At 35.4% G+C, this 18,143-nt stretch overlaps 1 protein-coding gene across 3 annotated transcripts in view; it reads right to left on the bottom strand.

The window, feature by feature from the left end:
• Nucleotides 1-12,136: 12,136 nt before the first annotated feature.
• Nucleotides 12,137-18,143, bottom strand: part of DYNC2H1 (dynein cytoplasmic 2 heavy chain 1) — a 289,645-nt gene continuing 283,638 nt past the window's right edge. For all 3 annotated transcript variants that reach the window (XM_070490370.1, XM_070490369.1, XM_070490368.1), the window contains one exon: nt 12,137-12,683. In XM_070490370.1, coding sequence (XP_070346471.1) covers nt 12,525-12,683 — 159 coding nt within the window. In that variant the 3' untranslated portion in view covers nt 12,137-12,524. The remainder of the gene's footprint in view (nt 12,684-18,143) is intronic.

Consider the following 18,143-nt stretch of genomic DNA (forward strand, 5'->3'; position numbering starts at 1 on the left):
TATGTGTTTGCAACTAGGTATACCAAGTGTCAAAACCTTTTTATCATTTCCTTTCCCATTAAAGTCATTTATTGAGATTTAGCATTGGGCTATATGATAAGAGCTCACATTTCATTGTCTTCAGCTTTGGATGGGGAATTTCCTTGCCTCCATCTTGAGTCTGGTGCAGTATGGCCATCATCTGCCTGGTTGGCAGGTTAAAAAGGCGAAATAAAGTTCAAACTTTGAGTGTAACCAAAGATTTATTTCCATATGTTTAATATAATGCACAGGGCACAGGCTAGTGAAGGATTTACACCTGAGTTGTTGCTCCTATTTCGATGGAGGCTAAGAACAGATTATATTATTTATGGAAAAGTACAACTATCAACTTGATTTTTAAGGAGGAAACAAAGAATGGAGGAGGAGTTCCAAAAGCCAACATGGCATAATGTAAATCAAACATGGGGGTAGGTCTATCTAAATATAGAAAATGCTTTGAAGAGAAATACAGAACTTAAGAGAAATCTGCCAGTTGAGCACTGGGAGTGGGGCTAAGCAAGAGGAAAGCTCTCCTGAGAAGGGTGGGATGCAGTCAGATCAAGCTTGGAGTGGTCTTGAGCCTTTCAGCTGTCTGAGGAGGTGGCGCTACTCTGCTGTAGGGTAGAAAGAGAGAAGTAGGAAAGATGGCCTTGAGCTGAGATGACAGGCAGTCAGCCATCTTGGTGGCTCATTTTCTGTGTAGGACATTGCAGTCGCTTCTGTGAGACTGCGATGCCATCAACATGCAAGAAGAAGAGGATTGAAGCATTCCATCCCATGAGGGCTAGCGCCCGGGAATTCTTGTGTGGGGATTATGCTGAATGCACCCAGGAAGATCAGCTCTAATTAATTTACAAAATGGTATGTGCCAGACAAATTGGATCAGTCCATCAAATACTAGAGTGCAGCTATTTCTGAATAAAGAAATGTAAGGTATAATGAAGTTCTTAGCTGATTCTATTCATATTCTTAACATAGCTGCCATTTATCGAGTGCCTATTATGTACTGGAGATTTATCACAATATGGTCTATTGTAGTAAACTCAACCCTGAGAGCTGGGGATATTTATCTCCATGTACCAGCTAAGGAAACTGAAGAAGAAAGACGTAAAATGACCACCTTGAGGCATACAGCTGGCACGTGACAAAGCGACGATTTGAGCTCAGAGGTTTCTGACTCAAAAAAATCTACACGTTGATGCTTTGGATCTGAAACCTACATGTTGTAAACATGTTTCTTTGTTTCTGTTTATTTAAGGTTGTGTGTATTTATTTCATTTTATTTTTTGGCTTTTTTTTTCAGCATTTTGTAAAACCCTTGTTGAAAATGTAAGGCCCTCCGTTGCAATAAGAGCTTCCTATGGATTTGTCTGGGAGAAACCCTGATGCAGCTGTTTGAAAGTTGGAATCACACACTTCTGGGAGCTGAGTGTGGTGGTGACACTGGTGGAAGGCAAAGTCAGAGCCTCTCAAAGGGGAGGTTACCCTCAGTGGGATAAAGTCGATAAGGTATGTTCTTAAATTTTTTATTTGAAAATAATTTTAATCTTAAATTGAAAAAATGGTACAGATTACCTATACCCTTTACCCAGATTCATTTATTATTTTGTTCCATTTGCTTTCTCTATATACACATACATGTTAAATCTTTTTCTTGAACATTTGAAAATAAGTTGTGTACATCATGGCTCTTTACTCTTAAATAATTCAGTATGTATTTCCAAAGAAAAAGAATATTCTCTTACAAAGAAATAGTATAGTTATCAACTTCAGCAAACATAACATTAAGCCAGAACTTTTTATTTAATCTATTGTTTGTATTTCAATTTTGTCAATTTACCTGCCCAGGAATGTTCTTTCCAGTGTTGTTTTCCCTCCAGTACAGGATGCAGCCTAGAACGTTGTATTGGATTTACTTATCGTGTCTCTTTAGTCTCCTTTAATCTGAACTTGTTCCCCAGCTTGCTTTAATATGACGTTAATATTTTTGAAGAATACAGTCAATGGGCCATTTTTGAATGGCTCCTTCTTTTCATGTGACGTTCTCTTTTCAGAGCTTATCTTTGCTCAAACTTTGAATGGAAGAGAGGTAACAAACTGAAAAGTCCTTTGAGAATAGGCTATTTTATATATATATATATAAAACCTTACATACATATATATAGATCTATATATACAACTTTGAGACAGGTTTAAAGGTAGTGCACTAAATGGTAAATTTCTGCCTATTCCATCCTGAGTTTTCCAAGGGTTAGCTTTAATCTCTTCTTTCCATAAGGTCCCAGGTCCATAGTCTCAGGAAAATATCTGTTGCTGGAGCAATTCTCAGAATACAGAGCTCTCAGACGGGAGGTTCCTAACAAGGCAATCAGAACCTGTTCTGCTCATCCTAGGAATGAAATAATGCTGGAACTAGGCAATGGGTCTTTCCCATTGGCTGGCAGTGTAGGATATAAGTATTACCAGTTGATTTTAGAGGTGGAAGTTTTGGGTCCTGAGTTTGAACAGGCTGTTTAACCTCCCTACATCTCAGACGACTCCTCTGATCTAACACCTGGCCTGCAGTCATCACAGGGTGGTTGTGATAATATACGTAAAATCACTTTGCAAATGATAAAGCATTACACGTATGTGACCCTTACTATTATTATCATGGATTATTTGATCTTGAAAATTACCTCTTGAGACTCTCAAAGTCTAATTTTGCACAAATTTCTCCTTAAATAGCCATTTTACTCAGCCTCTTATAAGATCCCTTCGCTTCAGCCACATGTAATCAAGTGTCCTATTTTCCAAGCTTGGAGACATTGCCCCAGAGAAGTCAGCTGGCACAAAACCTGCTTGCTCTTAGGAAAAGATTACCAATCCCTCCCCTTCTTTCCCGTGCCCCTAGTTTTGGCTTGGGCCATGCAATTCCAGAGCCCCAAGCCTGGGTTCACATGGAAACGGAAACTCACAGGGAAGAAGATACGAAAGGAAGCCTTGGGGCGAGGGATAAAAGAAATAAAGTGAAGACAGGAGATATGGGGCAACGTGACCATCACCAAGTCTGCCAGACCCTCCTTGTCTCTATTCTGCTCTGGCTGTAGCTCGTACCTCCTGTCTCCTACAGCTTCCTGGGCAATCACTCTCCAACAGTTTCATTTTCAGCAAAAGCCTAGACTACAGGCATCCAGAAAATTCCTCTCATTATCCTGAATGTCATACTGCACTCTTTTATTGTCACTATATCATGAGCTCCAAAATTTAATTTTTACATAGAAAGCCTTTGCTCATGAAAGTAAGTTATACACATTACCTGTTTTACTCTACTCACAAAAATCTGCAATTCAACTCTCGGATTTGACTGGATTTTTCATTTCTTTGGCTCTTAGATAGTTACTTGCATTTTCAGTCTAACTCTACACACATTTGAACTTGATAACTTAAGACATGAATTTCCTATCTAATGATGACAGTTGAAATTTGTGAACTCCTAAAATATGCAAACATTCGTGCTATTGACAACAATGGCCTTTGAATTGACAAAGCTTGTATTTAAGAAAAAGCATCTACAGACACCTAAGTATATGAAACTTGGCAAGATAGCGAGTGGGCAGGAAATCAATTGTTTCTCAGAAGAGTGACTAGAAGCAAAGCAGGCTGTTAGTGAATTCATGATTATGCAAAGCCTGTTACTTCATTATACCTTCTAGACAGAACCCTTTATTCTAAGCCTAATTTGAGCCTGAATCAATTTGTGGTTTTGGCGTTAAAACCCTGCACCAGCAATCTTGCCCCAACACCTATGCACATAGAGATATCCTCAGCGTTTGCATGGAGCTCCTGCCCAGCAGTTAGAATTCTGCTTAGAGCTCACCTTGTCTTAGAGTTTTTATTTCTCCTTTAACAAAAATTAATGGACTTTTACCTTCTTTCATTTTCTTAGGATCATGTAATGTTATGGATATCGAAAATGACATGCAACTGAATTTTGGATTTGCATGTGGCTTTATTTAAGGTTACAGTTTAAGGTCATTCTACTAACAAAAAGCAAAACTGTAAGGAAAACATATCATCTTAATGACCTTGCTCTGGGAAAACAAACCAGAGGGAAGGCTGAAAAATTCTACTGCATTCATTTAAAAAACTTTTATTCATCAAAGTAAAACATAAGGAAAGACAACACAATAGGAAAAATTGTGTAAAAGATAAAAATGGTATTTCACAGAAGGAAAGTCACGGAGGGAGAATAACCATAAGAAAAGTTGCTTCACTTTACTGCAAATAGAAAAAAGCAAATTAAAACTATCATGCAATGCCACTTCATATCTACCAGATTTGCAGAAATGCTAAGTATTGATAAGGATGTGGAATGACGAGAACTCATAGACACTGCTGGTGGAAAGGTAAACTGGTTCAACCACGTTAATAATTATGACTATAATAAAACTAGTGGTAGGCACTCTTTCAAGTGTATTATATATGGTAAGTTATTTAATCACTTGGAAAATTATTTGGCATTATCTTATGAAGTTAATGGTTTTCCTATTGAAGACTCAGCAATTCCCCTACAAGGTATATACCCTAGAGGAAGTCTTGTAAACGCATGTTAGGAGACTAAGAATGTGCATGGCAGCACAGTTTGTAGTAGTACAAAACGAGAACAATTCAAATGTTTCTCAACAGGAGACTGGATAAGTGAATTGTGGTCAATTCAAACATTCACACTGAAAAAGGGTCACAAAATACACACTATTTACATAAAAATAAAAACTGTATAAAAGTGATGGGGCCACTCCAAGATCAGAAGCAAATATTTGTCAAGTTAAGCAGAAATATCAAATATGGTTTAGGGATTCATTCATATTTAGAAAACCTATGAAGAAACCCAAAGAAATTAGAAAAAACAAAATTAGGGTAATCAACTTGGATAGAGGGTGGGAAATGAGATAGTGAAAATATATCAATGAGCTTAAGTGGTGTTGGTAATGTTCTTTTTAAGCCATGTCTTAGGTACAGGTGTTTATTCTATTATTCATTATAGTGTATATATACACTACATCTATCTGTGTTTGATTTACTTCAGTGTTCTTTATAAGCAAAAAGAAAGTCTTGATTTCATCGTTCACTTTATATAGTGAAGGAGACAGTGTCAGGAAGCCCTCAGGGCCCCTAGAACCATATTGTGCATGCAGACGACACTCAGTGTTTGGAGTAAAGGAAGCTTAGGTTGATAGTTTGGAGAGCTGAGTTCACAATTCAAAGAATTTTTTCCCCCATATTTTCTTCCTGAGTTTTACAGAGGTGATTTTTCAATGAAAATAAGTAATGCAACAAGTATTTTGACTGGCACTGTCAATTCATTTTATCTTCTTGCTAGAAACTCTGCCGCAGCAAATATTTGTCAAGGTGAAGAATTGGTCAACATGTGAAATATCCCTGTTCACTCCTTTTAGCACACTCAGTTCCAAGATGATAGATGCTAGAGAATTCAGCTTTGCTGACTTTGTTCTTTCCTTGAGGGGAGGGAGAGCTGAGTGAGTCTTCTCCCTTGCCACTGTGCCAATTTATTAGCTGAGCCTGTCACTTAACCTGTGTTTTATTTTTCTCATTAGTAAAATGGACATTATAATGAACATAATATCTATCTATCTGTCTGTGTGTCTGCCTATCTAGCTATCAACTATCTGGAGTAGTGCCTAACACGTAGTCAGTGCTATCTAAGCTTTAGTTATTATTTTTATATATTGGTCATACACTATTGGTTTTGAACAAAATTCTACAAATGACAGCTATTTGATTAAACTGTGGTTCATCTTATGAACACAGACTCGATGTTCAACATTAGAAACATAATCACAAATAAACCAGATAATATAAAACTTAAGATTATAATCAAATCATTCTCAGCTTTTTTATTTCTAGTTAGTGAATTAATATTTTATATAAAATTGTGATTTATGATTTATTTAAGCATTTAAATTTATATCCAGTCCCTAGAAGATGATATAACACAACCTTAAATTTAAATTTATGCTAGTTTATGCAATGGTATCATATGACATTTCATTTGACCTTCAAATCATACTTTGAAATGGAAATAATGATCCACATTTCATAGATGGAGAAATTTTAGCTCAGAGGGATCAGGTATCTTGGCGTAAGTAAACTGATGGGGCCAGTTTAAGGCTGGCAGCCCGGGGTCCAAACTCCAAGTCCAGGACTCTTGCTGCTGTACAATTAAATATAAGCTTGTAAAGTGACTTCAGTTAAACTTTCTGTTGACTCACCACTTCTCTTATTATTACAGATATTAAACTTTGAAATAGCACACATTTCTGATTGCAGCTATATGCTAAGGTAGAGATGCCATCTTTGCTTTTGATCTAAAACAATTTTATCGGGGGACTGGCCCCTTGGTGGAGTGGTTAAGTTCATGTGCTCCGCTTAGGCAGTCCGGGGTTCACTGGCTCAGATCCTGGGTGCAGACCTACACACTGCTCATCAAGCCACGCTGTGGTGGCATCCCACATAGAAGAACTAGAATGACTTACAACTAGGATATACAACTATGTGCTGGGCTTCAGGAAGGAAAAAATAAAACAATTTAATCAAATAGTAATTATATACAAATCCCAATGAACTCTCACTTGAGGTTATAAAAAGTTGAGTAAATTAACTTCCACAATAAGACAAACTACAAATAGACTAGAAAGCTCACAAATAAAGGAACTCTGAAGGGAATTATCTCAGAATGTGAATAGCTTTTATGCATTGTTTTTTCAAGTTCACATTTTTAACTCATCGATTTTCTTTAATTTTTAAAAGCTAGTGTTTTATTTGAATTATGAAAGCAATACATTCTCAGACCATTTGAAAAATGTAAAAATGTACCCAAAGTAAAGCAAAAATTACTTATCATTCATCTTTCTACCTATAGATAATCATTTAATATTTAAAAATATCCCCTTCTGGGATATGCTATATACACATTTTTACACATATTTCACATTAAATTACATTGTATAAAATACTTTATATCTTTTGTTCACTAACATTACATTTCAAGCATTTCATTTTTAATTATCATATGAAGACCAAATAGAATTTATTCCAGAGATGCTTATCATGCAAAGACAGCATAGCCACTCTGAATGATAAGTTGATGCTGACCTGAATGCTTTCCAGGACTGCGATGGTGTCACTGATCACTTCAGCTGAAGTCAAGAACAAATTTCATATCACCTTATTTAATTGGATGACTCTCATTATAGGGAAAGCTGTCCACGAGAGGGCACATAAACAATGAAGCAGTTGTCCTTCAGGGAACCTCCACCAAGTAACCAAGGGTATACTCATTTTGGAAAGATCTCTGCAATTGTTGAGGGATAAATGATCTACTGACGGTGCTTCTTTATATACTTGCAGCTCTCCTATGGCCACCCATAAGGTGCAAGTGTTTTGGGGAGGGAGGCAGGTTAATGTCTGATTTCTCCATAAGAAGTGCAGTCCCACAAGTACACAAGGTGTCTCTGGAAAGAGTTTTGTTTACAGTTGTTGCCTGCTCAGGTGGGAGCTGCATCAGTCAGAGGGCACAGGTTGTAAGAGCTTCTAACTTAGGGCTCTCAGTCCAGTTTGAATATTTGAGTCAAGTCTTTGCTTTTGGAGGGACTGTCTGAGGTCAGTCAGTCTTGTTCTGTTTGTCCATACCACCAGCAAGGTGGCATTTATTTGCCCCATCTAGACTTGCTAAATGTCTCCTGTGTAAATGAAGTCCAGAGTTAAATGGTCCAGGGGTGGCAGCTATGCTCCACAAAGAGACCCAGGTTCCTTCTATGTTGTTGCTCTACCCATTGTGGCCACAAACACATGGCCCAAGATGGCAGTGTCCCTGTTCTAGGCAGCAGAATAAAGGAAGAGATGGAGAGAAAATGACAGTGATTACATCTTGTAAAGAAGGCGTCTAGAAGCCGCCCTGTGATATTTGTGCTCACAATTTCTTGGCCAGAAGTGAGTCACATGGCCATACTTGAATATAAGAGAAATAAGGAATTGTAGTCTTTATTCTGAGTATCCAGTTAAACACTGTATTATTATGATATAAACACTGTATTATTATGATAATAGAGGAGAATGAGTATTGGGAGATAAGTAGCAGTCTCTAACACAGAAAGAGTAGTGCTTTATGGGCAGGGAAGTAGCTAAAATTACAAACCAGTCAGCAGCTGCAGCATTGTTAAGGATATTACCACTACAGCAGAATCAGCTCTGTTCAAATAAATTCCCATTTTAATAACTGTTATCTCAAATAGAAATAAAGCCAACTTCCAAATCACATGGGTGTCACTGCCTTTAATAAATTCACCAAATTTTATATCTAGGTTATGAGCTGATTCCATTATTTTTTCTGTATGGTTTAAGTTTGTATCTTCACTGCCTTGTGATCTTCCTGTAAAACACAAACTTCTTTTACTCTTTACCCCTACTTTGTTAACCAATAACGAATCCACTTCTAAAAACAAGGAGAAATCAAAGATCATCTATCCAGTGTGTTGAATCTTATCACACCTTCCCGTCTCTGCTTTTATCTTATTAAGTTTCTATTGACTTACTCCCTTTGACATGGTTCTCCGAAAGCAGAAAAGAGGGGGAAGGATAAACTAGACATAGACACAATCAGAATTCATAGTGGTGATAGCTGAATACTTGGTTGATACTTGTTTTTCCCTTTTCTTTTGTAAAAAAAAAAAAAAAAAAGCCTATTGCCATGTCTACACGTATAGAGAAGATCAACGTAGGCAGAGACATGTATTCTCCACAGGCTCACCTTTGTTTTCCTCCAGGTTAGGCTTTTTTTCCTGTTCTCCCACCAGTGACTTAACTATTTGAGCGTACTCATTTTTTCAGTGAGAAATTTGCAGTCTTACCATCTGGAAGGGCTTCTATATACTAACGAGGGGAACTGGTTTGAGCTTTTGGGCCTCGACAGGTATACCTCTACTCTTATAATAAAGATTCGCCGATTGTCAGCATGAAACCCACCTGTCATGAAACCTTGATAATTAATTTTCCTCCTAGTTGAAATGTTAGAGAATCTCAAGTTCACAAGGAACAGTCAAACATTTAGAAAGGCAGGATTGTAAAGTAAAAATAAAACAAAATAAACAAAAATCCAACCAGACAGTCTCTAACATCCTTTTCATTTCCTAAGGCTTTTGATTCAAGGACACACATGCAAAGTAGTTGCCTTCTTTAAAGTGATCACACAGGGACAATGACGCTACCCTTGCTCAGATATTTTTGGAACTTATCTTTCAGATTTCCTTAAGAATCTTTGGATAGTTTTCAACTATCCTTAATGATGGAAAAAACTCATTCTTTGAGGATGGGTTTGATTTTGGGAACAATCTAAAATAATCTGGAGACAAATCTGATGATTAAGTTGTCTGGAAGCATTGATTCAATAAATGTACACTGAGCTCCAACATAAGCAAGTGCCAGAAATAAAAGCATGAAAAGTATACTTCCTGCTCTCAGGGTGCTTAAAGGAAGAGGGTCAAAAACAAGGGCGAGGAGGACTGACTCTTTTGAGTTTAACACCCTTCACATTGCAGGACTTTGTTTCTGTTTTTCTGTGTCCCGAGGGCCTGACACAGTCCTGCACTTTGCTTGCTCCCCAGCTGCCTTCCTGCAGGACTCCTTTGTGCTCACACTTCCTGAGGAGCCGGGTGGGACAGGATCAATCATCTAGACTTTATTTTGACAAAATGGCAATGAGTGAATGGAAGAAGTTGTCCCCACTTGACTACACTGATTTTGTTATTTTTGTTTTCTTACATCAGTCTCCACATCTTTCAGGAGTTATAGCAGAAAGTCTCAGAATAAAAGATAAAACCTCCAGTATTACGTTAAGTGAAATGAGCCACACCAAGAAAGACAAACACCGTATGTATGATTTCACTCATATGTGGAAGATAAACAAACACATAGACAGAGAGAACAGATCAGTGGTTACCAGAGGGGAAGGGGCTGTGGCTGGGCACAAGGAGTTAAGGGGCACGTATGTATGGTGACTGACAATAATGTGCAATTGAAATTTCACAATGTTATAAACTATTATGACATCAATAAAATAAAAAAATAAAACCCAAAACAGCAACCATAAAAGAGAAAAAAATAAAACCTCTAAAGAATTCTTGTTTAGAAATGCTTACCATGAGTTCAATTTCTGCTCTTTAAAACTTTTACTTTGGCATGTATACGCATTTAACGACTGCAAAAACTGAAAGATGAACAGAGGGCTGGCTGACGGGAGGAAGTATGTGAATGCTGGTATCTTCTTCCTAAACATATTTTTCTCTACTTGCTTTTACCTTTTCCATTGTTCTGCCTGCATTTTTCTTGTCATTCTGTGATGGTTAGCATCTCTAAACAATGTTGAATAGAAGTGAAAAGCCTTGTGTTCCTCGTTTTAAAGAGAATGCTTCTGTTTCCCCATTACGAATGATCTTTGAATAGGTTTTTCATAGATATTCATTCTTCATGCAAAGAAGTTCCTTCCTGTTCCGGATTTGCTAAGGTTTTTATTTTGAGAATCACTGTCTTGAATTTACCAAATACACAGCTGTTCCATGTTTTGTTTTGAGCCACTACAACGTATGTGGGACCTGGGAATGGAAAACTGTTGTTTGCTGCTTCTACTCATTGAGAACCTCAAATAGTGTGTCCGTTGGACATTTTAGGTAGTTTTGATGTGGATCAAGACCGCCACAGGTAGAGAAGCCCAAGGTGTCCTGGCCTCCATGCCAATCTCTATGACCCAGTGGATTTTATGGTGTGGATTAGGGCTGCCCCAGGGAGAGAAGCCCAGGGCATCCTGGCCTACACACCGATCTATATGACCCAATACATATCTAAAGTTATCCGACCACACAATAACCAGACCCCACCTGCACTGACACCATTTAATGACTTTTTACATCATCTTTCCTTTGTCTTGTAAAGAAATAACTCACATACCTATGCCTTATAAATTTAGCTCTAACCCTCAATACATTGCAGCTCTTTACTGCCCACGGGTCCTGTCCCCATGCTATTCCACACTATTCTCTGAATAAAAGAGCACTACTGCCAGACCTTGAGAGTCCAAGAGATCTTTCTTTTGACTCCTTGACTCACCAAGCCTGCATCATTTCGATTAGAGTTCCCATTCATCCAAAAAAAACTCTTACATTGTTTTTGGTCATACATTTTGCCCTAATATTAAAAACATGGCCTGTGTACACAGCAAATACATGTTAGTAGTGCCTCGGAGGCAGGAGAGATGAAAATGGAACTGCAGAAGGAACATGAAGGATTCCAACTGGTTTTGAAATTACTTAAAACATTTTAAATTTCTGAAAAAAATCCGAAGCAACCACCACAGCATGTAATATTTGTCCATTTTGGAAGAACAACAAATGTGTTATCCTTTGTAACTTATATTTTCAAAGCAAGTTTTCCAAAAGAAAAAAGAAAAGGAAAAGAAAATAAGTGAGCCCATTATTACCAAACTTTGATTAAATAATACATATAGCAAGTAGAGTTAGTCACTCCATCCCCTGGAATTCCACAGTCCTTTGCTGGTATTCCATATTACTTATTTCATTATACTATGTTTTTCCTATATGGATGTTTTCTTTTTATCTATTGTATCCTACATAAAAGTAGCCAAAAGAAAAGCCAGTATAACGATATTAATATCAGATAAAGAAATTTATAGTGAGACTATTTTTATGTTTCACTGTCTATCATCTCTTAAATCTCTTAAAAGCAGAGACAGTGTTCAAATTTCTCATAAACTTTAAAATTAGAAAACAAAATATATTTATTTAAGCTTCCAACCATTGTGGAATTCTACTGTTTCACAAAAACAAATGGTAAAAAGTAATATACAGGAGAAATTACAACTTTTCATCGTTTAATTATTGTATTTGTAAAAGTTTTATTCTGGTTTCTGTGCTATTTATTCCCCATTTCTTTTCAATTACTTTGAGATGCTGTAACTGAACTATTTAAAGTATAATACATTCTTCAATGTTTAAAAAGAGAACATATATATGTATATCTAAAACCATGAAAAACTGAAAAAATATTAATGATCTTACATTTTATTAAATAATTATGATACAAAAATGATAGCCAAAATATTTATTACTGATTCCTTAAATACACTATTTTAAACCTCTTACTTAAAACATTAAAATTTTGAGCCAATGGAAAAGTGAACTGCCTCACAGAAATATTTAATGTTATAAAGGGTACATCATTTTAACATGAACTTCATTAAGATACTACTTTAAAAGGTGCACAATGCTGTCATTACCCATTAAAATAAAAACCCAAGGCAACCAACAACATAGGGTAACTATATGCTAATATTTTGAACTAACATTTCACATGTAGACTGACAACATATTTTATTTAAAGCTTAAATAAAAAATGTTTCTTTTTGCTAAGACAGCTTTTGTTGTCATTAGCTTCTACTGGTTTTTTAGAAATAGAGCTGCTCCACACTGAATCCACTGGTCTTGGTTGCCCCCACACGGAACATCAATGTTGGTTACCACGCGATCCCTTTCAGCACTTGTGTAAACAGGCAAAGATATGCACTCCTCAGGGGAATACGGACCATAGGAACCCTGTTTAAAAAGAATTAATTTTGTTTTAAAATACAGCAATATACTCTTTTGAAGCAGATGACTAAATAAACAAAGGCACAAACACAAACTTTCCCAAATAATAATATTTATTTAACATTTTATTACGAAATATTTTGAATAAAGACTAGCATAATAAACCCCTGTGACATAGCTGCAACAATTATTAACTCATGGACAACCCTGTTTCATTTTATAACCTTCCCCTTGCCCCAAATATTGGAATATTTTGAACCACATCCTGCATATTATAAAATTTTATCTATCAATACTTAAATATGTCTATCACTAAATTATAAAAATATCACACTATTATCACACATGAAAATATTAACAATTATTCCTTAATGTCACTTTATATCCATGATCTCATTATCCTATAATTTTTAAAAGATTTTTTGTTAGAACCATAATTCAAATAAAGCCCATATTTTACATTTTGTTGATGTCTCAAGTCTCCTAAATTTATAGATTTTTCCTCCTTTTTTCCTTGTAATTTGTTTGCTGAAGAAGCCATACCAAAGAATTTTCCACAGTCTGACTTTTGTTGGCTCCATTCTCAGAGTATCCGGTTCTTCTGTTCCCTGTATTCTTGCAAAGTGGATCTGGAGGTGTGCTCCGATGCAGATTCAAAAACACCGTGTAGGCGGTACTGTGTACCTCCATTAAGAGGCTTATGTTTGGTCGTCTCTCTTTTCAGATATTAGAAGCCACTGACAATCATTATTACATTCAAGATTAAAAAATGGTAATCTAATTCTATCGTTCCTTTTTCATTTCTGGGCAGAAATATATCGTTTTAAAGAGAAACTTCGACTTATCAATCTTTTGATTATCATGAGGTACAGTTCATATGGGAAATGTTGGATAAAATGCTATCTAATTTCCGTTTATTCATATGCTTTCAAAATAAGGAATTTGTTCCCTAGTATACCATAAAGGTGATCAATGACCCTCCCCTCCTTTTTAAAAGTACCATTATGAACTGGTAGATTAAAATATATTTGATATACTTCAATTCAATGCAGTTGTTATCTTATTGATGTTCAAATTCTCGGTCTTTGCACAGTGGGAACTCTGTAAGTTGGCTCCTGAGCTTTTTTTGATGTGTCCCTAGTCATCTTCAATAGCTTTCTTGCTTTCTAGTATGTTATAGGATGTTACAAGCTCATCTTACACATTTCCTGTTCCAGAAAACAAATTAGCTGTTACTCTGAGGATCCTTGGTTCCTTTAATGAGAAATAGTCTTACAGATTGGTAATCTGGCTGCTAGGTATGATCTATCATTCTCCTTCTAGGATTTTTCAGTGACTGGAGTTTAGAAATACACATTTTTAAAGAAAAACATCATGAGTTCATAATACTATTTCCAATTCAAATTTAGGATTGATGCTTTTCTGAACTTATATAATTTTATTCAATAATGAATTATATCTTAAGAATTGGAATGAAACTTAAGAGAAAAGTTAGACTCATTTCAGAATTTTACAAGTGATGAATCAGAAACCTATGGAGAATTTACCATGGCAACCTAGTTAGGAAGTGGCAAAGGTTTCGGCGTATGAATATTAGCACCTAAAGACGCTGTTATAGTTATTTTTCAAAAGAGAAGACATTTATGCAAACAAAACATTTTCAGGTTCTGGAGTACTTGTCTAAGAAGTCCTGACACTAAGTAGGTTACTCTGAGCATCAGTTTCCCTATTGTAGAAGAAAGATAAACAACACTTGTCCACCTAATAGGATGTTGAAAGAATCCAATGACGTAGTAAAGAGCTCAAATATAAAGTATTATTTATCAACATATCACTAATTCTTTGGACTACACACAAACACACACACATATATCTTTTCTTTACTCCCTAATTCTCACACCAACTAGAAAAAGAATCCCAGCTTTTTAGCATACACTACATGTTGTGGATAGTGCTATGATGGAAATAGAAATATCTTTTTCATCATGGAAAAATTTAAAACAAACATTCTATTAAGTCTAAGTGGACATCATATGAAATTTCATTATCTTTTCCAATCCTCATATCTCTCCCAGACACATACGCACACAAAAATACTATTCTGACTCTTCTTGTCCTTGATATGAATCAGTTAAGTTCCTTTGAAAACTCATTTATTCCTAACATTCCTAAACCTTAACCTAATAATACAAAATTCATTCTTTACACAGAATCATCGTGCAAATAGATAAAAAGGCAATCTGCCCTGAATTTTTCTAATTTTTCTCTATGTTTGTATTGATGATTCTGTCATTTATCCATTCATTTAACAGCATTTTATGTGCTAATGCTGTGCCTAGAATTATAAAGGCTAAGCATTTCAGTTATATACTCAAATAGAGAAAATAATAATCATCTTTGAAGCTTAAAATTTAGTTTAGAAAACAATACATATCAAATATATACGATATAATTTTTGGAACAATTGGTATTTTAGAAAATCATTATAAATGAAACACAACTCTGGGGTATGTTAACAAGGATTAATGGAGAGAATGAATCCTGAGTTGAGCCTCAGAAAAAAATATAGGATTTGGAGTAAAGAGAATTTCAACCATTATTAGTCATTGCCTAATCGCTTCCCTCTTTTCCAATTTTGCTTAAATGGCAAAGCTTTAGAATTCAGAAATTCCTGCAATTTTCATAACTCCTTAGCCATTCTTAAAGTTAATAACCTAGTACAAGTTTTCTTTTCGTGTTGGCTTTAAATTCTTTAGCAAAGGGCAGGCAAACATCACATATTTGTTGGACTGAAATGATCTGAATCTATGAATGCCTATCTATAATTCCAGGAAAGCTCTTAAATTATCTTCTTTTGCCACCTGATACATGCTTTTCTTCCCATAACTTCTATGGTCAAAAATGAAAATAGAAATATCTCATTTTAATGTTTTACACTGCTATTCATTTCTATTCAGGAGATTTTCTGTATATCTCCTCATTTAAATGCCAGGCAATTTTCTCTTTAAATTAGGAACTTAACAGTTAACGCAAAGTTGATTCTTTGTATATTCACTAACAGTTTACTAGCTTATGTATATATTGCCAAATCCTTCCAAATCTGCTTTTGGTTGTAGGCCTTTTGTTCATTTTAAGGTGAGGATACAAATTTTTCCACCCAAAGCTACAGTTAAAAGCAAAGCACCACAGTTGCTTCTTAAAATTTTGCTTGTCATTTCTCAAAATCTCTTAAATGGTTAATGTTATAACTTTCTGTAAAAAAGTCAAATGGACTTGCTCTTAGGTCACCAATAAATAAATACTAGAGTAGCAGGGCCAAGTACCTAGGCATTCTCACTATCAGAACAATATCTTGTACAGATATTGTTTAACTAAATTAAATTCTTAAGACACAATTCCCTCTTGAACATGTTTCTCTTAGACAAAGTATAAGACCCTGCTTGGCTGAAATATTTAGATGAAACTAAAATTTTATTTATTTGGCCGATGTCAGCATCATTATACTAAAACACATATGAAGGCAAATCAAAATATATTTCTCACTGGTTTATGCATAAAGTCGAACTAACTTATTCTAATACATACCTTCTGAACTTTTATGAATCAAGTCAGTGAACAGTTATTTTTAGAAAAGAAGATATTAGGAAATCAGAGCTTTAATGTACATAAAAGTGGCATAATTTAGTATTACAATTCTGGAAAAAATAAGTATCTCAAGTTAGGAAACAAAATAACTTATCAACAATGAATATTTTGAAAGACTGTTCTGTCAAGAATGTCCAGCTACTCTTTAAAACGTATTTTAGTAGAGAAATACTTACCCTGTATTTTTCAATAATATGCTGCTAACAGCATTGCTTTCATAATAAGTCTTTAAGGAAAAAAACTGTCACATAGAAAAAGATATTAATTAAATATTATTTTTAAACCAGAGTGCATACAAGTCAGAGCTTTCAGCGTACACCTTCTGATATACATGGTGATAATATTTTAATATAGATAAAAGTAATATAAAGTAAAGACTGTTTTTGTGAGTGGCTTGTGGAATCATTTTATAGTCATATTTTCCCTGGAAATGAAATTGTTTCTGAAATTGAATTGTCAATTGCGATGCCTACTGGAAGGTCTAGGCCTGTGGGGTTCAGGCTGGGGTGCAGCTTCCAAGTCACTGTGGGGCTGATAAACCCTAAGTAGCATTCTTTACGAGAAAAACAGAACAAAGGAAAATTGACTTCCTGTGGAACGTCAGAACAGAGCATCCTCTGACTGACCTATTCCATAACGTAGCGTTTCCCAAACTGTATTATACAGAACACTAGGTCGAGATGAAGGATGGGGCATAGGCGCATGAAAAGGTTGTGTGGTAGGTAATCTTTGGGCCTTCTTAGGATTTTTAATATTCTCAAATACATCATGAATTTCCAAGGGCAGGTGATATTTTGTTTATTAAATTTATTTACTTAAATTTTCACAGAGAACCATTATGGAATAACGTATAAAACAGTTTTGGGGAAATGCTTCGGAGAAGATGAATGTTTTTTTGGGTAAAATCCCTTAGGAAAATCTTAATTTGGACCTATATTAATTTAACCACAAGTATTGAGCTGAAAGTGGGACAACTTTAAGAACTTGCATCATGAATGAATGAATGTATAAATGAATAGTGTGAGTATAGGTTATATTATCTTAGTGGACATAGATTAACAGTAAACAGAAACACCAGGAAAATATTTTTACCAGCATTTTACTGACTTTTAATTCCCCTTGAGAATTCCTAATTCTAATTTTGTTAATTGGCAAAGCATATTGCATTTACAATAGAAGCAATAGTAGAGGATATTTGTTGCTAATATCCTTTGCCAAGTATTACCACATCCTAAAACAATATCAAAGAAGTCCTTCAATCTTATGCAAACTAAAATGTTCTTTAAAAAACAGAAGTGCTATCTACCTTACTGCAACATTGTGCAAATGACTCGGTTGTTGGGCATGTTTCTGCTGAAATGAAGCTATTTGGGACTACTAGGTGCCAGATAATACTGTGGAAATAATTTGTGAAAAGGCTTTCTTCTGGCCTAAAAGGGATTAGTCATTTCATCCAAGTTTATCAAACGATTCTGGTCTTTCTGCAATGAAGCAGCTGTAAGAGTAAATGGCAAAAGTAATTCTTTTTCACTGCCTTACATAAATTGATGTTGATGCTTCTTTTGATTTTATGCTGGTTCCCTCCCTCCCAGTAAAATGCATTAAAATGTTAATGTCCCTCCCTTAATTCTGTAAAATTTATTAAAAATAGCTACAGCTGCCCTAAAAAAAACACTTTCTTGAACAAAATAATGTTTAACTCAAGCCGAAGTTGCAGAGTTTAACAGTTTATGTAGAATAGGCAAAATATTTTGTTAAGGGGCCAGATAGTAAATATTTTAGGATTTGTGGGCCATTTGGTTTCTGATACATCAATTCGAC

The sequence above is a fragment of the Equus asinus genome, chromosome 20 (genome assembly GCF_041296235.1).
Source record: "Equus asinus isolate D_3611 breed Donkey chromosome 20, EquAss-T2T_v2, whole genome shotgun sequence".
Classification (NCBI taxonomy): Eukaryota; Metazoa; Chordata; class Mammalia; order Perissodactyla; family Equidae; genus Equus; species Equus asinus.